This window comes from Belonocnema kinseyi, chromosome 1 (assembly GCF_010883055.1).
Source record: "Belonocnema kinseyi isolate 2016_QV_RU_SX_M_011 chromosome 1, B_treatae_v1, whole genome shotgun sequence".
NCBI lineage: Eukaryota > Metazoa > Arthropoda > Insecta > Hymenoptera > Cynipidae > Belonocnema > Belonocnema kinseyi.
The window spans coordinates 43,419,176-43,441,538 of NC_046657.1; the positions used below are offsets into that span (position 1 = coordinate 43,419,176).

General features: G+C 30.3%; 1 protein-coding gene across 1 annotated transcript; it reads right to left on the reverse strand.

Annotated features, from left to right (window-relative positions):
* Positions 1-674: 674 nt before the first annotated feature.
* Positions 675-12,490, reverse strand: LOC117177654 (putative ankyrin repeat protein RF_0381). Its single transcript, XM_033368462.1, has 4 exons — positions 12,477-12,490; positions 12,251-12,383; positions 7,851-8,020; positions 675-2,510 (listed from the first exon to the last, which is right to left on the reverse strand). The coding sequence occupies exons 1-4, from the start codon at positions 12,488-12,490 to the stop codon at positions 1,022-1,024; spliced, it is 1,806 nt and encodes a 601-aa protein (XP_033224353.1). The 3' UTR covers positions 675-1,021.
* Between the last annotated feature and the right edge of the window lie 9,873 nt (positions 12,491-22,363).

Below are 22,363 nucleotides of genomic sequence, written 5' to 3' on the forward strand. Positions count from 1 at the left end.
TTCAGACTAGAGAAAATTTTTAGATTTGAGGGAAAAAATAACTTTTTTCATGCAGAATACACACTTCGAATAACTATTTAGTTGTTAAAAGTTTGAATATATTACTTTTAGTTGACCGGAAAAATAGAAGATCTTGACCGGGAAATGTTCGCGAATTTGAAATCGGAATATATTCAAGTATGAATATATTACCTTTAGTTGACCAGGAAAATAGAAAAGCTTGACCGGAAAATGACCTGGATTTAGAAATCGTATATATTAAAATCTTAATGTATTAAAATATGAATATATCAATTTTGGTTGACTGGAAAAATACAAAAATTTGACCGGGAAATTCCCGGGAATTTGAGTTCGTAATATATTCAAGTATGAATATATTACTTTTAGTTGACCGGAAAAATAGAAAAACTTGACCGGGAAATGACTTGGATTTTGAAATCGTATATATTAAAATCCTAATGTATTGAAATATGAATATATTACTTTTAGTTGACCGGGAAATGCCCGGGAATTTGATATCGTATATATTGAAATCGTAATATATTCAAGTATGAATATATTACTTTTAGTTGACCGGGAAATGACCTGGATTTTGAAATCGTATATATTAAAATCCTAATGTATTCAATATGAATATATTACTTTTATTTGACCGGAAAAATACAAAAACTTGACCGGGAAATATCCGGGAATTCGAAATCGTATATATTGAAATCGTAATAGATTAAAGTATGAATATATTACTTTTAGTTGACCGGAAAAACACAAAAACTGAACCTGAAGAAAACCGGCAAATGACCGAGAATTTGACATCGTCTTATGCATAAGTATAATTATATTACTTCTATTTACCTGGAAAAATAACAAACTTGACCGGGAATACTCGGGAAATGAACAAGAATTTGAAATTGTCTCCACCCTGGCAGTACCTCTACACGCCAAATTTGGAGTCACTGCTCAAGGATTTACTGCCATACGATACAATAAATATTGGCATTATCATCCCTTTCTAAACATTCAATCATACTTGTGCCAAAGTGGTTAAGTACCCGTTACTTAACATTAAAACTATTTTCTTAACAACCAAATTTGGTAACTTTATCTCATGAAGGACAAAGATTAATTTCTCGAAAGCTTCTGCACTCGAATCAAGTAAACATCTTCGTTTCCTTGCCTCTTTAATGTGCGACTTAAACATCCTAGCATAAATAGGAAAATCTTTCTCGACCTCATCAAACTCCAGTGCCAGGAGTTCGTTTCTCTTCACATAATTCAAGAGCTTATTGATCGGCATATTTAAAATATCATGGACAGTCAATTCCCCTAGGTTAATCTTCGTTTCTTTCATTTTACAAATTTCCCATTTACACATCGAGATTACGCTAAAAAAATTTTCGTAATCAATAATTAGATGGTCTGGATCTAAATATTCAACATCGATGCTAATTTCTTCTGAAACTTTTCTTTTGACAATGATAGAAATCAAAAGTTCAATGAATTCTGGATACTTATCATCCCGTTGCAGACAAAAAGTTGCACGATCGACATCTGCCATTTGATTAATTATGCCTTCAAGGATTCCAGCATTATCAAGATTGAAGTCGGGCCAATTAAATTCCAGGATGTTTTCCCCCTCGTTGTTCTCAATATTGACGTCAGTCCCATTCCTTAAAAGAAATTCTGCACATGATGGACGATACCTAATCATTTTTGAAAGAGGCGTAAATAATACCTCAGATACATAATTGACATTTGCTCCTCTCTCTATCAGTATTTCCAGAATCATCTCATTCTCGGCATAGAAAATTGGTGTAGCATCGCCTGTGTCCACAGAATTTATATCAGCTCCATAGTCCAGGAGAAGTCTGACTATTTGTGGCCAATATTGATTTATATGAGAGGCATAATGGAGTGGCGTAAAACCTTGCCAGCCATGTGAATTTACAGAAGCTCCTTTTTTTAAGAGCATTTCGGTTATTTTGACAAAATCCGCAAACCTTTTCTGTGAATGAGGATTGCAACTTACACAATATGACGCTTGTTTCACGGCTAGACTTAATGCTGTATCACGCAAGTTGTTAGTACAGTTGACATCTGCACCACTGTTTAAAAGACATTCGACAATGCTGACATGTTTGAGTTCTGCTGCTGAATGCAATGGAGTAAAATTTTCATCTGAATTCGCATTGACATCGGCTCCTAATTTGATGAGTTTCTTTACTATATTAAGGTTTCCACCGATGATAGCTGAATGAAGAGGAGTCGAACCATTATTATCTTTATCATTAATGTCAGCACCCCTTCTGCAGAGAGAAGCTACTAAATGCCCATGTCTATTAGAAGCAGCAACATGTAGCATTGTTTTGCCCTCATCGAATTTCATGTTGATATCAACTTTCTTGCTATTTAGAATATTTTTAATTTTCTCTTTGTCCCCAACGTGAGCTGCTTTCCAGGATGCAGTTTCTTTCTCCGAGCGAGCGGACATTCTTGCGCCGTGTTCTCTCCGTCTGAAATACAAATATATTATTATTTTTTGTGCAGTGTATTTACCTAGTGTAGATACAGCATTTTTGTCTTATTTTAATTTTGAGTTACGGCATGTCTGTCACAACTCAAACCCCTTTTCCAAGTTCCCCTTTGAAAAATACGAGTGTTAGTAACTGATCACAGAAGACTGGTCTGTCACATCTCGAAACCCTTTTCAAAGTCTTCTTTCAGGAAGTCAGGGAAATGTCATGGAAAAAGATTTTGTCAGGGAAATTAGGGAACATAGAAATTGATATTAATGTTGTTTTGGAAACATTTCCTAATATCAATATAAATATTTTTTCAATAACAGTCTCTAAAAATAGAATTCGATTCTTAGTTTTTTATTTGTTGTTATTTATTTATTGATAATTAGGATACATGTCCTTTACTTAATTAATCCATACTGTCTGTGAAGACATCGTCAGATCAGAAGACATTTTTACGATATCGTAAAGACACCTAAATGACATGGACATAGGTCACGGACATAGATAGGACATAAGTTTTCGTAAATATGTCGTAACGATACCGTAAAGACATCGCCAAATTTAGTGCCTACTGGGAATTGTTTTACTATTTTGTTTGGCACATTATTGAAACCTTATTAGCTTTTTAAATACTTTCCTGTCAGGGGAATTCATCTAAATCTGAGGGAAATTAGTAAATTCGATTATGTCTTCCTTTAAAACAAGACAAGTGTTAGTGACTGGTCACAGAAGAGTCACATCTCAAACCCCTTTTCCAAGTCTTCCTTTAGAAAAATAAGCGTGTTAGTGACTGGTCACAGAAGTGTGATCTCTCATATCTCGAAACCCTGTTCCACGTCTTCCTTTAACAAATGAGCGTGTTAGTGATTGGTCACAGACGTGTGATATGTCACACGTCGAAACCCTTTTTACAAACTCCCTTTAAAAGATACGCGTTTCAGTGATAGTTCACAGAAGAGTTTACACTTCGAACTCCTTTTCCAAGTCTCCCTTTTAAAAATAGAAATGGTAGTGACAGTTCACAGAAGAGTGAGATGCCAAATCTCAAAACCCTTTTTCCAAATCTCTCTTTAAAAAATACGAATCTTGGGGAGTGGTCACAGAACAGTATTCTGTAAAATTTTGAAACCTTTTTTCAAGTCACCTTCTAAAAAATACGCGTATTAGTGACTGGCCACAGAAGATTTACATCTGAAACCCCTTTTCCAATTATTCCTTTAAAAAATGAGCATGTCAGTGACTGGTCACAAAAGTGTGATCTGTCAAATCTAAATGTCTTAACGATGTCGTAAAGACGTAGCCAAATTGTGTGCCCCCTGGGAAGACACTCAGTGGGCACAAAATTTGGCGACGTCTCCACGACATCGTTACGACATTTTTGGGACATCCTATGTCCGTGTCGTTTCGGTGTCTTTACGATATCGTAAAGACATCTTCAGATCATAAGACACTTTTACGATATCGTAAAGACACCTTAACGACATGCACATAGGAGATCGTAAAGTTGTCGTAAACATGTCGTCAAGATGTCGTAAATACGTCGCCAAATGTTGTGCCTAATGGGGTACTTATAATGTGTATTTTTTTTTGCAGCTGCTTCTTCCTGAAGATTATATTTTTGTTACAAATTATATTATTTGTTTAAAAATTCGTAAATTTATCTGTTTGGTTTAAAAATTTCACTATTTAGTAGACAATTTACTTTTTTAAGTTAAGTTAATATTTTGGTGATAAAAAGATCAACTGAAATCTTTTTTGACTGAAAATTCAACCATACCTTTTGAAAAATTTGTCTTTAATATAAAAATTAATTTATTTTAGTATAAATTTCAACTTTCTTGTCTAAACATGCAACCGTATGTTTAAAAGTTCAACCGTTTTGTTAAAATAATCGTCATTTTCATAGAAAATACAACTGTTTTATTAGAAATTCGATTCTTTCGTAGAGAATGTACTTTTTTCAAAAATCATATTTTGATATTGAAAAGTCAACTGAAATCTTTTTTTATTGATAATTTAACTTTTTTTAAAACTTGTCTTTTAGATTTTAAAAACTCATCTATTTTAGTCAAAATTGCATCTTTTTTCGATAAAAATGCAACTGTTTGCTTGAAAATGTAACAATTTTTTTAATAGTTTTTAAACGTCGTACTCTTTGTTTAAAATTCATATCTTGGTACTGAAAAGTCAATTAATATCTTTTGTAAATGAAAATAAAATAAATAAATTTTTTTTAAATTTATCTTTTTGATTTGAGAATTCATCTTTTTTAGTAAAATTTGATCTTTTTTGAATAGAAATAATTCTAAAAGTATAAAATATCAAAGGAATAGACAGTAGAAAGTTATGAATTAATTCGTTTATCTACAGTAGCGTTGCGGAAAAATTTTCCTCAAAAAAACTTTAGTTTTGAACCAAAAGATATGAATTTTTAACGAAAAATAAATAAAACAAAAAAAGTGTAACACAAAAATATGAATTTTCTATTAAAATAATTGATTGTTCCACTAAAAAAGATAAATTATCCAGCAAAAATAGAATAGTTATTTGCGCTCAAAAAATTTAATTTAATCATAACGAAAAAGAATGTTCAACAGTATTGTAAAATTTTCAACAAAAAAATGAATTTTTTACTAAAATGATGAGCCTTTAACCACGAAAATGTATAAGTCACCAAAAAAAAAAATTGAATTTTAACACAAAAATTTACTTTTCAACGAAAAACATTAATTTTCTACTCAAAAAGATTAATTTCTAACAAAATACATAAATTTTCATAAAGATATTTCAAATTGAGGAATTTTAAACTTATTTGTCAAATTTTTAACACAAGAAATGAACTTTCAATTGACAAAAAAATGTAATTTGTATTATAAACTGAAAAAATGGTTGGAAAATTATTAATTTCGAGCAAATTTGAGTAAGTTTAAGACACATTTAGAAGGTTTGAAAAAATTCCAAAAAAAATTTAAAACTTGAAAAGGTTTTCAAGCATTTAATATAAAACGCAGATTTTTGAAGATTTTTAGCAGAACATTTAGAAGCTTTCTAAGAATTAAAAAAGTTTCAAAAGAAAATTTTGTGGACAAATTCCTAGAAAAACTAAAAATGCATTTTTTTTAAAGAAAATCAATTTTATAAATGATGAGTGGGTCACGTAACCAGATTCTTACCTTACCCTCAAATTTTTTTATTTTTCAAATTATTTTCACACGAAGTGCCATATCGAGTTGAAAATTTGGGATAATAAATAAAAAGCACTAAGAAAGGTGGTTCTGGTTCTAAATTCTAATAATTATGAAAATAGCAACCAAAATTATTTACAACAAAAAAGTTTTTTCGTAATTATACAAATGTAGGACCAGACCCACCATTCTTAGTGCTTATTATTTAGTATTCCAAATTTTCAAGTCAATGTGGCGTTTCGTGTGATAATAAGTTGGGAAATAAAAAAAGTGGTGGTAAGGTAGGAATTTGGTCACGTGACCCACTCATCACATGGCCTTAAAGAGAATCTTAAAAAATTTCAGAACAAATTTAGATGCAATAATTAATGTTTCTGGCTTAAAATTATATAATTTAAAAAATTTATAAATTTTTTGATTGATTCTTCAGCTGAACATTTCGGTTGAGATTTTTTCATCAATAATTGATAAATCTTCCTTAGAGAAAAATTCAACTCATTTTTTGAAAATTCTTTTTTTTTGGCCGGTAAATTATTCCGCTTTGGTTAAGGCTAAAGTTTAGTCTTTGTTTTTCAACTGCTCAAGTGAAATAACATATCGTTGGAATCGTTATAATTCGCAGATTTTAATAATTATATGTATTAATTACCAAGTACTCAATTAAAAAAAAGTTATATTCCGCATTTTAGTTCTCATTAGGCACAAAGGACTTCCGCTGACCAGGCTCGGCGGCAGCAATTCGGCTGAGTGAGAGGAGCCTTACAGTGGGGGAACCTTTCACAGGTAGCTGGGGCCGAATTGTCATCTTCCCTTGTTCAAAATCGTACTAATTTAAAGTAAATGAGTTTTAAAAGTTTTTGGCATGTCAGGTAGAAATTAGAAACCCTTCATTCGTTACCAGTTCAGAGTGCTAAATTAAAAGTTTGAGTCGTACAATTTTCGTTTTTCCAATTGAAAAATTTTAGTTACGTAAGTGAGAGTATATAATTTTATTGTATAAAAATTAAACATCTAATTATTCAATAGGTTGAAAAAAGCAATAATTTATTTTCTAATTCAAAAAGTGTTCACTGTGCAACAAATAGTCAATTTCAATTGTTTAATTTATGAAAGTTTCAAATTAAATTTCTTGGAGTTCAACAGCATTTAATTTACCATTGTTTCATTGAAAAGTGTCTAAAGATTTCATTTTGTACCTAGAATTATTGAGAGTTTGGATAAAAAATTTCGGAATTAAATATTTTTTAAGCTTCCATTTAAAAAATATAAAATCAAAATGATTTCCATTGGTAATTCTCGTAAATAATTAAATTCAATTTGAACATTATATATGGATTCTGTATGTTGCAAACATATTTTATTCATTGTTTATAACATCCAGAGTCCAAGTTTCTTTTTTCGATCGATGCTTAATGAGTCTTATAAAATTTAAATAATATAACTTGATAAACATGTAATTACATTTGTCTTTAACAAAAAATTGGTAATCAAGAAGTATAATTTTTTTTAGTTTATTTATCCCAATTTTTCTATAATATCAAAAAATATACTCAAAACTTATTTTTGGTTTATTATTTAAAACACTTGAATTTAGGAACAAATGAAAAGAAATACACAAAATGGTGTGTTGCGGCATAAAATTGCTTACTTTCCTAATTGAACTAATCTAGATTTATAATGATTTAAGTACTCAATGTCGAAATTTCGATGACAAGGTAAAAACGCGGTTAATTTGAAACAAATTATCGTTACTTTTTTTTAAACTCTAATTTTAACAATGATATGTTGAGTTGTTGTATCCTAGTGGACACAAAGTTTGGCGACGTCTTTACGACATCGTTACGACATATTTACGACAACTTTGCGACATCCTATGTCCATGTCGTTAAGGTGTCTTTACGATATCGTAAATAAGTCGTATGATCTGATGATGTCTTTACGATATCGCAAAGACATCGAAACGATATGGACATACGATATCGTAAAGATTTCGTAACGATGTCGTAACGATGTCGTAAAGACGTCGCCAAATTTTGTACCCAATGGGATGTTATGTTTGTTATCAATTCAATTGGAATGAAAAAAAAAATAATTGAGCAGTAAACTTACCCTTATATAATTGTAGAAAAATGTTCACTTCTCTTACTTTTCTTTATCGCCACTCAGACAATTTTCTCGCACCTGCAATTCCTCAAACTGTCTTCCAAAAGTGTTCCAGCAGTACTGAGCCAGTGTCCCCAATTTTGGGAACTTTTTAAACTGTGCTTGCGTCGCGCCGACGAGGCACCGACAACCAGATTGGTCACTGTTTGCGCGCTGATTTTGAATTATATAAATATTAAGATTTAATATTTATAATAAATAATTCAATTATAATGAAAGAGAGGTTATGAATTCTGAGTTCAGAGAAATAAATCATTCCCAATGATTAATCTCGTCTCTGTCGAGTCTTAAAATTAAAATTTTGTTTATATCCGACAATGTCACTTACAATAAAATTACTAAAATTACCACAAATTAATTAAGAACAATTAATTACTGCACTCAGAAATGTTATACCATACATTTTTTAATAATTTAAAGAAGACCTGGATTACAAGACAGTGACCCAATTTTCGCTAAATGTATAAATAAAATTTTTTGTTTGTTGTCTAGATTCTAGAAATTTAAACAAGTTTTCTGTTATGTGTACTGTGACTAATTAATTATTGTATACATATTTTTTGCTTAAAACTAAACCTTTTTATTAACATTTTTAAACATTTAAAATGCTAAATTAAAGAAAAAATCTTTTTTTCCTAACATCGGAATTAATCATGTTTTTTGCATGGAAATCGCATTATTTTTTATCGGTTTCTTCAAAATTTTAATTTAGGATTAAGAAATTACTTTTGATGCGTTTTCCAATTATTATAACTCATAAATATTCGGTTTATGGGCTTGTTCGTTGACCTGAATGTGGGCACAAGCCGAAGGCTTGGAATTTAATTTTTTTTCGATTTTGAAGAACTTTAAACTGGAAATTAAAAACTTCCCAAGTTTGTTCTATTTTTAACGTTTTCAAAGTGAGATTTGATTGCAATTTTTTACGTATCAATTTGCAATAATCAGTTTTGAAATATTTTCTATAAATGTGAAATAATTTAACTATGAATGTTTTAAATTTTTTATTCATGCATTTGAAACTTGAGAATGTATAATATAGCATGAAAAACTTATTTTTTTCCAGGAATTTTAGTCAAATTTATTCCTTCTTTTATAGGTTTTAAAAATACTTTAAAAGCTTTCAAATTTTGATTTCAACATCTTGAGAAACCTACGCTTTGCTAAACATTTTATGAGAAATTTTACATTTTTAATTATTTCTGAAATTCTTTTCAAATTTCTAAGCAGCTTTTTATACCATTCGAATTTTCCCTAAAACTTGCAATAAATCCTGCAAAATTAATTTTAAAAATGCCTTAAAACCTTCCAGATTATATTTTTACAATTTTTTAAATCTTTTAAAACATATTTAAATATACTCTTAAAATTAATTGAAAAAAAACAAAGAATAATTTTCGAATTTGAAACTAAATATCGGTAAACTGCAAAATAAAAAAATTTAACTTTCATAAATTGCACAGTTTTATGGTTAAAAAAAATCCACGCTATAATTTTCAATGTTCTAAATTAAATAACGAATCAACTCATTTGAAATTTTTCAAAATTATATCATTTTAAGCAATTTTTAGTGAAAAGCATTACAACATGAAAGATTACAATATTTTTAATTGGCACATTTCAAATTATAAATCAAATTCTATTCATGTTTAGTTGTTGCAAATAAATAATTGTTCAGTTGTTATTTATACTTCAAAATTTGTTTTGAAATATTTTTAAATATTCTTTCAAATTTATTTAAAAAAAAAAGAAAAGTCATTTGAAGTTTTCGCAGAAATCTTAAGCATATTTTTTCTAATCTTAAAGGCTTAAAAAATCATTGGAAAAAATCAAATTCTTACTCGAAAATCTTCAAAACTATACACTCTTTATCAAATTTGTTGAAATCATTCCAAATTTTAAATTATTTTTCAATCTCTTCAATACTTCAAAATATATTTTAAGTTTAATCGAATTTTTTCTAAAGTTATAATTGTTTAACTTTTATTCACGCTCAAAATTTGTTCTTGTTTTCAAGTCTTTTTAAGTATTCTATTAATAAAATTTTCAAATAAAAAATCCTCCAAAAATTTTCCCAGAAATCTTAGGAAAATGTTGTCGTGGTCTTTAAACTTTAAAAATCTTTAAATCTTTTCAAGTATTACATTATTTTTGAAATTATTCAAAAAATTCTGAATATATTTTAAAATGATTCGAATTTTACATAAACCTGCCAAATTAAAAAAGATGCTGGAAAATCTTGCAATTATTTTTTTTTACAATTTTGGAAATCTTTTTAAATCTTTTAAAATGTAATTTTGAGGGTTATAATAATTATGGCAGGGTTTATACGAAATAGTCATATTATTAACCAAATAGTTGAATATAAATATTTATATGAAGTTTCCACCAACAAGAATAATCTTCTACCAAAATATCAAAACTTATAAATACACGAATTTTAAACAAAAATCATCAACCAAAATTTGGGTTCTTAAGAAAGCAGTTCAACTTTAAAATCTAGTTGCTCCACTTTTAACAAAAAAGATGAATTAAAAAAAATATTAATTTTATAAGAAAAAACGAACTTTGAACACATTTGAAGAATTATCTACTAAGACGTTGATTTGTAAAAAAGAAAGAAATTTTTATTAAAAAAAAATTAGTTTAATTTTGAAACTCAGTTGAATATTAAACTATGAAAGAAGAATTTTTTAACAAAAATATTATCTTGCCACCAAGAAAGACGAATTTTCAATAAAACTCAAGAATTCCTATCCACATTTGAATTTTTGACTAAAAACATAAATTTTGGAATAAAAATTAATTTTCTATCAAAAACATTCAACATCGTCAGATCATACGATGTCTTTATGACATCGTAAGGACACCTTTAAGACATGGGCATCGAATGTCGTAAAGATGTCGTAACGATGTCGCAAAGACGTCTCCAAGTTTTGTGCCAACTGGGCTATTAAATGTCATCATTTTCCATATCTTGAATAAAACTTTCAAATTAAATCCTTTTCGCAATTTATTTTATAATAAATAAATAATTTTAAAACCCTCTTCGTATGCCAAGGGTGGCAATATGGCCGCCATGAGCTACTTGCGTTATCTGAAAATGTAACTATTCCATCTTTATTGTAAATTTAGCTTTTTTTTTGTTTAAAATTAAACTATTTGGTTAAAAAATTTCTTTTTGTGGTTCGATTTCATACTTTTTATTCAGTTAATAATAAATCCTTACATGCGTTTTAATGAACTTGTGTCTTCCTGCTTCCCTCTTATTTGTTCAACTTCTTTTAATTTTATGTTCAAAAAAATATCTTTTTATTTTGTAGAAAATAATTTCTTTAACTCTTCTTCGTATTTATTTAAATTCAAAATTAACTCTTTTTGATGGATAAAAATAATAATTCTATATTTACTTTAGTAGATTTCAAACTGCTTTCATAGTGCACGCATGCATGCTTTGGTCAGTTCGGAATTCCGAATCAATACAATAATTAGTTTAGAATGCACTTTTTATTTATTCTCGTTTGAGTTACATTTGTAAGAGTTCGTTGGCATATTGAGTTTTTAAAATATTTTATATTCAAAAATTATAATAATTATTGACCCAGGACATTTACAATATAAATAACCTTATTTATTTCGGCAACTCTTTTACAGTATAATTTCTAATATAATGTTTCGCATGTAAAATAATGTAAATTCTGTTGTTTGTTCTAACAGCTTGTAGAATTTAATCACCCATTTCAGTCTTCAAATATTCTTCAGTCTTAAGAATTTCCCTAAGTATAAATATCATTTTTAAATCTATAACAATAATATCACTTTCATTCAAGAACACGGTAGCTTGATTAGCGTACACCGCAGAGAGGATTTCTGTTTTGGCAGCTTGAATAGCGTTCGCCAGGAATCGAGGTTTAAAGTTGGCAGGCCAGGCAGCGTACACCAAGATGTGTTTGCAAGAAATAGCTGATATAGCGTGCATTTCTCGTTTAGGAAGGGAAAACTGATCTTATGTCTGGATGGCGAACTAAGATTCAGTTGGAGGAACCAATAAATACAAGTCTGGAGCCGAGTTGGCGTGCCCAGAAAAATAATCAAATACACTTTAAAATAAGAATGCAGTTCAAAATACAAAATAAAAATGCAATTAAAAAGCACAATCTGGAGCTTAGATAGCGTACCCAGTTTAATAATGTGATTAGGTTTTTTAGAGCCGAGGTGGCGTACCAAAAAAACAAAATCAGTACAATTTTGTCAGAGCCTAGATGGCATGCCCGAAAAACAAAATTAAAATGGTTCCTAGAGCCGAGATGGCGTACCCAGGTTTTAATATTTATGGCGGTTAGAGCAGCGTGCATCGTATTTGTAATTTGAAGAAAATGATACCTTGGTTTGCTTGACTAGGTGTGAGACTCCCTCCTTGTAGAGTTGTCGCATTGACGAGAAGTCACTTGGCAAGATACCACTTAAACGGTTGATGGGCCGTTCACCCGAAGGTATCGATCTAATGCCAGTCTGCCTTCTTAAATATGTTTCAATTGTGCTTACTTACGAGAAAAGCATTTTGACGCTTTCTAGTGGTAGACGCTTGTACTAGTCAGCCCTTGCCTACCTCACATTACTCATGTCCAAATTACATTTATATATATAGTTAATTAATTTGTCCTTGCTACGCATCGACAGTCTGCCTGTAATCGGTGTCCTGTAGATTGCAACCGTTACATCTGCCCCCTTTTCAAAAATAATCCTGCTTACGGGGTTTCTCGAAACTTTAGCGGTTGTTGTTGAGATCGGGGGTGATGTTCTCCAACTCTTGCCTCTCCTTTTTAGATATGTGGAATTCAATATCTTCTTGTTCGTTACTCTCGTTGTCAATGGTTTTTTGTTCCACTATCTTTTCCTTCAGGGTTGCTTTTTCCATAATTGGGGCCTTTACGATGCCTGGCTGAAGTGCTCTAATGAGAAGCTTGGAGCGTTTGATAATTTTGTGCTTCCGAGAAATGTTGGGGTCCAGTTTCATGCCCTTAAGTTGTTCTAGAGCAATACTGATGGGGTTGCTTTGGGTTGTTTTTTGTATCCATGTTTCTGGAGATCTTATAATGTGACGCACTTCATCAATAATCTGAGGAAATCCTGTGCTATCTCTTGGGTCCGTACCCTGTTCAGCTGTTTCCACTTTTTTTCATGGGGCTAGATTCTGTCTGAACTTTGCTGACACTCATCCACTTCCGCTTGGGGTGTTTCCTTTTTTTACTGGGTGAGTATGGCTCAGCAACAACTATTTCTTGTTTGTTGGTTTTCCACCTACTTATTGCCCCACCCTCGTATATGGCTTGTACCTGAACGTCATTTTTGTTCAGCTGGTGGTATGTTTTCGTTTCGGTTGAGGCGTCCATTAAAAAAAAATTTTTTTTGACAAAAATAAACAACAAATCTTGTATATTCTTTGGTGCATGAACACAGAGTGGACGAAAACAACATGGAAGAAATTCTTAATCCTAATATTTTCGAATATCATTTGCATGAAACATGCCTCTCTTTTTATCATTTGATAGGTCCTTAACCACATACGCTCCATTTCGAACTAGCTGAGAAATGAGATATGGTCCCTTAAGAACAGCCATAAACTTCGCAGTTCGCTTAAGAAATTTATCGGAAAGATTATATGCTTTTATCAAAACTTTATCTCCTTCTTGGTACGGATTCATAGTTTTGGATAAGTTGTATTTTTCAGCCCTTTTAAAGCCCCTTTTCTTTATGGCTTCCCTAACGTACATTAATTTTTGTTTATGGGTTATTTCTTGCTGCCCTTCTTGTTTAGGGATCCATGTTCTCCAAAACTGAGTTGGCTTCATTTATGTCATTATTTCTAATGCCGTCAGTCCAGTGGTTTCGTGATGGATTTCATTGATGATATTCTCGATAGTTTGTAATTTATCATATCAAGCTGAGTGTTTATGCTCGAAGAGTAAAATACGGAAATACTTTGACAATTCTCTATTAAACCTCTCGACCATGTTAGCTTGTGGATGCCTTACAGAAGTGAAAGTTTGCTCTATTTTTTCTTTTTGAAGACGATCTCTCCATGTTTTGGAAGTAAATTGTGTCCCATGGTCAGAGACAATTCGTTGAGGTTTACCATCTTGGAGAATGAAATTTGTCAAATATTTTAATGATTGCAGCCTGTGTCGTTTGTATCTTAATGGCATACAATTTTATACATTTGCTGAATCCGTCTAGTACCGCAAATACATATCGAAATCCAAATTTGGATGCTGGTAGTGGCCCATAGAAGTCAATGAATATCACTTCCAGTGGTGCCGAGATGACGATTGGCCGTTGTGGGGCATAACTTCCTTGGGTATTTATTTTATTTCTTTGGCAAATATCACAACTTCGTATGATTCTTTTGGCAAGCTTATATAGGTTAGGGTCGTAGAAATCTTCATTGATCATGAGCTGACACTTCTTGGCTCCGATGTGACCATAGATGGCATGGCATTCCTGTATTATTTTCAATCATAATTGTAAATTTTTCTACTAGCAAGAGTCAAAAATCCTAATTCATTACAGAATAATTCTTATAAAATATTGATAGCAGGGTCTTCATTTTCATAGAATACAAAAATCAAAACCTCGGGGTTACCTTTCACTTATAAACATTCAATCACGCTTTTGCTAGAATAGCTAAGTATACCCATTACTTAACATCGATACTATTTTTAAACTAACAAGGTCTGGTAACTTTAACTGTTGCAGCTCAAACATCAATTTATCGAAAGCTTCTGCACTCGCATCAATTAGAGATCTTCGTTTCCTGGCGTCTTTAATGCGAGACTATAAAATCCTAGCATAAAATGGAAAATCATTCTGGATATCATCAGACTCCAGTGTCAATATTTCTTTTCTCTCCACATTATCAAATAGCTTATTGGTAGGCATATCCAAAATATCAAAGACACTCATTTCCCCAACGCTAATCTTGGTATTTTTCATTCTATTAATTTCCATTTCACACATTGGGATTGTCAAGCAAAGATAATGGTATCTGCTGTTTCGATTATCCGGCTCTAAATTTTCTAAATTAATGCTAATTCCTTTCTTAACTTTTCTCTTGGCAACGATCGCACTCAAAAGTTTAATGAATTCTAGATATTCTTTGTACTTTCCCAGACGATGAATTTCAAGATTCAAATCTACTGTTTCATTAATTATGCTTTCCAGGATTTTATCATTCTTATCACCGTTCCAGGTCCAGGCACAATTCATTTCGAGTATCGTTTTCCCTTCATAATTCTGAATATGAACGTCAGCCCCAAACTTTAAAAGAACTTTTACACATGGTTGGTGATACTTAACCATATAAGAAAGAGGTGTAAAGTATTTCTTTGAATTTCTAGATATATAATTGACATCTGTTCCTTTCTCTATCAACATTTCCAGAATCATCTAATTCCGTGTGTGGCAAATGGGTGTGGCGTGTTTCCAATCGACAGCATTCACATCAGCTCCATAATCAAGAAGAAGTCTATTTCTGGCCGAAAGTGATTATGTCCCTTTACATAAGCTCCCTTTTCCAATAGAATTTCAGTTATTATAAAATTCCCAAACTTTTCCCGTGAAACGTGATTATTAGTATTTTTATATGGTATTGTTTGTTTCACATCGATATTTACAAGAGGAAGGCCTTCTCTGCGACATTGAATTTTTGATCAGACTTGAATCAATAGATAGCATGTGAAAAATTATTAGATACACCTCCCGGTTTTTTCTAAGTCTACCGAGTCACGCGCGGCCGCTTTCAGATGGCGCCGCCGGTGCAGCAGTAAAGGGCCTGCCTGGCGACCAGACTCCTGCTGGCTTAAATCTTTTTGTCGACATTTTTATTTTTCATCGCATTGTAAATATGTCAAATCATAATTTTGAATGCACCCCCGGTGATTAAAATGATTTTTTTATAGTAAAATTATTAGGAGATAAATATTATCGTTTGGGTTTATAAAATGCGCTCGTTGTCTGAAAACATGGTTTGAAATATTTTTATGAAGATTGTCATCCAAAAATATGTTATAAACAATAAATTACGATTATATAAAGAAATGAATCGAGAAATGTCTGCCGGGAAAGCACTAAAAATTCTTATTTTACCTATTTGCAATGCGAAAAAAAATGCCGCAGAAAAATTTGGTCGTAAATAACATTACAAATATTGAAATCGTCTCAGTTTCATAAAGTAACATCAGTTCAAAATATTGCAATACTATATAATGAAAAAAAATGTATAAAGAAATTATTTGTTGAAAGAAAGTTTTTTACGATTTTCCATAATTTTACGTTTTCTAAAGTTATATTGCAAGATATTTTGACAAAAACAATATAATGATGAAGAAATTTCTTCTTGAGATTATTATTGTTGATAATATAAAGAAAGTTAATATTTTTAAATGCATCAATCAGCCATGTTTCGAATGAAAAATGGTTTTTTTGTTTTTATTTCATATTTTTATAACGAAATTTATGATAATTTAAAAAAAAAATGCATGATATGTTTAAAATGTTTCTAAACAAATTTAATAAACAAATGCATAGATAAGGCATTTGCGGAAAAAAATCGTTTTTTCGATGACAACTTTTTAAATTAAGAACCTCATGATAAATTCAGAATAAATTCATAATTCATTGATTAATTTCATGAACTTTTTAAACAATTTTCATAAACAAATCCATTATTGGGGCATCTGTCGACGGAATTTTTTTTCAATGTCGGTCTTTTTAATGGAGAAATTCATAATAATTTCAGAAAAATTCATAATTAGTTAATACATTTATTTGAAACAAATTTAATAAACAAATTCATTATCCTGAAGCTGCAGCCTTATTGAAAAGAATATACAAATTTCCAAACAATACATATTATTATTAAATTTGATAAAAACAGCATAGAATTAATTAACTAAGTATGAGTGTTAACGCAATTTTCATCAAGTTCCATATTAAAAAGACTGAAATAAAGAAAATGTCCCTCGATAGATGACCGAATAATGAATTTTTTTCATTCATTAGTTTAAAAATTAACATAAAATTTATTAACTGATCATGAATGTTGCTGAATTTACTTTGAAGATCCGAATTTTTGTTGCGACAAATGCCTTATCCGTGCTTTTTTCATTGAATATGTTTAAAAAATCATAAAATTTATGAACTAGTTATGCATCTTGCTAAAATTGTTATGAAGTTTTCAACTGAAAAATGACCAATTAATGCATTAGTTCGTTAAATTTATTTATAATATTAACAATAATGATCACAAGAAGAAATTTCTTCATTACATTGTTTTTATTAAAATTTCTTTGCAATATAACTGAACAAAACGTAAAATTATGTGAATTAAAAAAAACATGCTTTCAACAAATAATTTGTTATAATAATGTTCATAATGTTACTTTATGAAACTTAGGCGATTTCAACAATTTTCATGTTATTGTTGAGCACTGGGAACGTCAAATAGAAAAAATGGCCGCGACGACCGTGATTATCAAACGCTAATAATTCTTAAACAAGAACCCACTCACAAAGAAGCCGAGACACGTGTCTAATTATTTAGACTATATCGATTGAAGAAACTCTGATTAAAATTCAATTGTCGCAGAGGAGGCCTTCCCCTTGTAAGCATTGTGTCAACAGATCCTAATTAATGTCTCTAAATTAATGAGTTTTCTTACTATATTTTTGTTGCCACTTTTTATCTAGAATGTCTTTGATTTTCTCTCTGTCTCCATTTTCAGCTGCTGCCCAGAAAGCGATTTCTTCTTCCCAGCGGGTAAACATTTTTGCGCTTTAGTCTCGCTGCCTGCAATACGAATGTTAAATTATTATTTTATAACGCATATCATAGTCGTAACCATTTCAAAACAAAATATTTGACCTTCAAAAATGATTCAAAAATAACCCAGTGGGTACAACATTTAGCGACGTCTTAACGACATCGTTACGACATCCTATATCTGTGCCGTTATGTCTTTATGATATTTTAAAGACATCGTTAGATCATAAGACGCTTTTACGATATCGTAAAGACACCCAAACGACATGGACATAGGATATCCTAAAGTTGTCGTAATGATGCCGTAACGATGTCGAAAAAACGTCGCCATATGTTGTGTCCACTAGGAAATTCGAAATTTCATATAAAGGCACTTCTTAGAGTTGAACAAGAACCGAATTTTGGAGAACGGCACAAAGAACCAAACTTTAGAGAATGGCAGCAAAGATTTTAGCTTAATACCTAGTGGGCACAAAACTTGGCGACGTCTTTACGACATCGTTACGGCATCTTTACGACATCTTTACCACATCCTATGTCCATGTCGTTTCGGTGTCCTTGCGATATCGTGAAGATATCGTCAGATCATACGACTTATTTACGATATCGTAGAGACACCTTTACGACATGGACATAGGAAGTCATAAAGTTGTCGTAAAGACGTCGTAACGATGTCGTAAAGACGTTTCCAAACCTTGTACCCACTGGGTATCTTTGTTTATAAAAAATGATACCCTTGGTACATACAGAACAGGTATTCTATGGAAGATTCGATATATACATAAACTTAGAAAATCAAACTTTGTAAGGATATATCCAAGAAAAAAAATTTTTGTAGATATATAAAAGAATGATTTGAAAAACTAAAAAATTAGAAAAATTCATATGAAATTTCTAATTGATAAACTATTATAAAGGTACTCAATTTAAGATAGCAAAATTATGTACACATTTTTGCAGAATATATCTTTCTCAGAATTCCTTTTTGTATAGGCATCGAGGGTGTCATTTTTTATTATTCAGTTTTTGTATGATCATATGATAAACTTATCTTGATAGGTATTCGTTTGCCATTTCAAATAAATTATTTATAAATTTAAAAATTGTATTAAATCCTATTGGCAACCGTTTTTTCTAATACAAGGACGAAATTTAAAAAAATGAGAATGATTGCGAAAGATGAAAAATTATACAAAACTCATATAAAATTTCTAATTTATAAAATTTTACAAAGATACTCAATGGCACATAGAAAAATTATAAAAATATTTTATAAATTGTATTTTTCTCAGAATACCTTTTTTGTGTACGAGAGTTTTATTTTTTTTTATAAACCAGTTTACATATATTTAAACTTATGACAATTTTGATTTTGATAAATATCCGGTTGACATTTTATTCAAGTTATTTATAAATTTAAAAGTTATATAACCACAAAAATTAAATTTTCAAGTAAAAGCGATCATTTTAAAGTTAACAATTAAACAGTTAAATTTTCAGTTAAAAAAATTAATTTCTAAAGAACAAACAGAACATTTAAAAAAAATAGTTATCCATAACTTTAAGATCAATTAAAAAAATTGTTTTAACTTTCAACCAAGTAGTTGAATTTTCTGCGAAAAAGATGAATTTTCAATGAAAAATTTAATAGTTAACTTTTAAAATAAAAAAATACCAATTTTCAGCAAAGCAGTAAAAGCTTTAACCGAATACTATTTTTTTGAAGTTTTAACTACTTTATTGACAATCGATATTTTTTGTTTCAAAAGTCAACTACTAAATTTTTCGTTGCGAATTAATCTTTTTGTTCAGAAATAACATGTAAAATAAAATCACTAACTTTTTTCCACTTATAATGTACAAAACATTTTTTCCATGAAGCATTTTTCAAACCAAATAACCGCTAATTTGAATTTATACTTTTCGACATAAAATTTAGAATCAGAAAGACTAGAAACCCCCTTCTGCGACCCAGTGGGCACAAAATATGGCGACGTCTTAACGACATCGTTACGACATCTTTGCGACATATTAACGACATCCTATGTTCAAATCGTTTCGGTTTCTTTGCGATATCGTAAAGACATCTTCAGATCATACGACTTATTAACGATATCATAAAGGCACCTTAACGACATGGACATAGGATGTCGTAAAGTTGTCGTAAAGATATCGTAACGATGTCGTAACGACGTCGCTAAACTTTGTGCCCACTGGGGACGTTTTATATAAATGGGAAATTGTTTTTCGTTAAAAGCCACCATTCGATATATTTTTATCACTTTTTTCTATTCAATTTAATTCCAATTGACTATACGCTCTATGAAAATTTTGAGGTTATGTTTACGCTTCGATAGTTTCGATCGCTTCAATATTACATTTTGTCAGCGAAATTATTCTTGAAACTCTAAAACTGATTTTAAGTAAAGGAAAAACTCACCAATTAATCGATTTCTTATTCACTAGCTCAATCAAATTCCACAATAATTCAGGTTGTTCGAGGTAACGAAATTTGTGGAGCACTCATAATTTATCATTAAGATTCGACAAATCGGGATTAAGGTTTTAAAATGAACGCACATTAAAAAATACGATAATTGGCAAAAGTCGCATCTGAACGCTGCTGCCACCTGTCTTGGCGGGAATGTTAAACCTGAATAAAACTGAAATTTGTGAATTTCTTTTTCTGCTGAACTAAATTCGATCCAATATTTTTCAAACCTTTTCCTCGCATCAGAAGATATTTTCAAAACACAAAATATATCATTTTTAGTCAAAACTAAATTATTGGGAATTTTGTATTTCTTCTTTCGCTTGAAATATCAATTGTAATTTTCATATTCAATCTTTATCATTGGCTTCGTATTACTTAACTTTTTAAATAATAAGTTGGTGTTTTATTTTTAAGGAAACTTTTACGAATGAAATTGTAGAGAATCTTCTTAGAAATAAAATAGCCGTTAATGATAAAGATTGATTAAAAATTAAAATTGTTATCTGAAGTAAAAGAAAAACAAAGAAGTCCAAATAACTCTTTTCAAATAAAATATTATATATTCAAAGAAATTTTTATTTGTCACCAATGTCAACAATGCCGTGAAGACGTCGCCAAATTTTGTGCCCACTGGGTTCTCTTGTCTTAGTAAAATTTCAGACACATTTCCAAGATTGAACAAACATTTCAAATATTTCACAGCGATTTCATATAGATTTTAATGATTTGACAAAGACTTTTATTATTTAACAAAGGTATCAGGTAAATTTGAAAGATTATACAATGCCTTCTCTTATTTCACAAAGGTTGCACAAAGATTACTGAATATTTTAAATATATTTTCAACATTTCGCATAGATTTTGAAATAATTAATAAAGATTTCAACAATTTTCCAAAGATTTCAAAGATTTCACAAAAGTTTCAAATATTTCGCTAAGATTTCAAATCTATATTAAAAATTCACAAAAGTCCTAGATCCATCTAGTCTGAAAAGACTTCAGAATTTCTGTTATTATTCGATGATAATACAGCTTTTTTAAAAATTTGTCTTGTAACACATGGCAAAATAATGTCTGTATTTGTGAAAAAGGATTCTTCTTTCGATCTTTCTAGTAGCTTAAGGGAAAAGCATTTGACGGGCAATCGAAAAAGAATACCTTTATTCAGAATAAACAGTTTTAAAAAAGTTTAATTCTCAGCTCCATCTAGTCTGAAAAGGCGCTAAGAATTTCTTTTATTCTCTGATGATAATACAGATTCCTTGAAAATTTCGACTTGTAACACGAGGAAAAATAATGGTTGTATTTCTAAAAAAGGATTCTTCTTTCGATCTCTCAGTAGCTTAAGGAAAAATCACCCGACCGGCAATCGAAGAAGAATATCTTCTTTAAACAAAAATTTATATTAAAAAAGTTTAAATTCATAGCTCCATCTAGTCTGAAAACATTTTTTGAATTTTTGTGATTTTCTAATGATAATAGACATTTCTTGACAAATTTGACTTGTAAAACCTGATAAAATAATGTTTTTATTTCTGAAAAGGATTCTTTTTTCCATCTCTCTAGTAGCTTAAGGGAAAATCACCCGACCGGCATTCGATGGAAAATATTTTTTTACACGAAAAATTTAATTTTAAACAGTTTTAATTTATAGATCCATCAAGTCTAAAAATTCTTTGATAATTTCTGTTACTCTCTAATAATAACACAGGCCGACAAAATTTGACAAAAGTAAAAAGCCAGAAGGAAGACCAAACATTTCCGAAGGATTTTGATGCGCTGAATCCGAATCCGAACTCAGAATTGCTCCTGTACGTCAGGTTTTCAAGATATCCTAGCCTGAAAGTGCAAACAAAACTTTTTTTAGCTGTTTTTGAGGTTATGTAACTGTACAAGAAATATGTCTACCACAAAGCTAATATGGAATTTGAAAGTACTAATCTTCCCCTTTCAAACCTACTTGGATTTATTAGGATATCTTTATTTTTCACCAAAATATTGTAATTTGAATCTTTTATTTTAGCGTTTCAACCCATTAACACTGAGGTGTTCAGGTTTATACAACGCATTCTCTGTTGCTGACGGTACGATATTTTTTCTTTAAAATATTATCTCATGGGTTTTCGAGGGCGCCCTTTCACTCGAAAACCCCTGAGATAATATTTTGAAGAAAAAATATCGT

Excerpts from the sequence above, each read along its gene's own strand:
- LOC117177654 (XM_033368462.1), bottom strand. Across the intron at positions 8,021-12,250 it reads ACCTAGTCAAGCAAACCAAG|CGCGCAAACAGTGACCAATC; the intron begins GTATCATTTTCT and ends ATTCAAAATCAG. Across the intron at positions 2,511-7,850 it reads CTGAGTGGCGATAAAGAAAA|ACGGAGAGAACACGGCGCAA; the intron begins GTAAGAGAAGTG and ends TTTGTATTTCAG.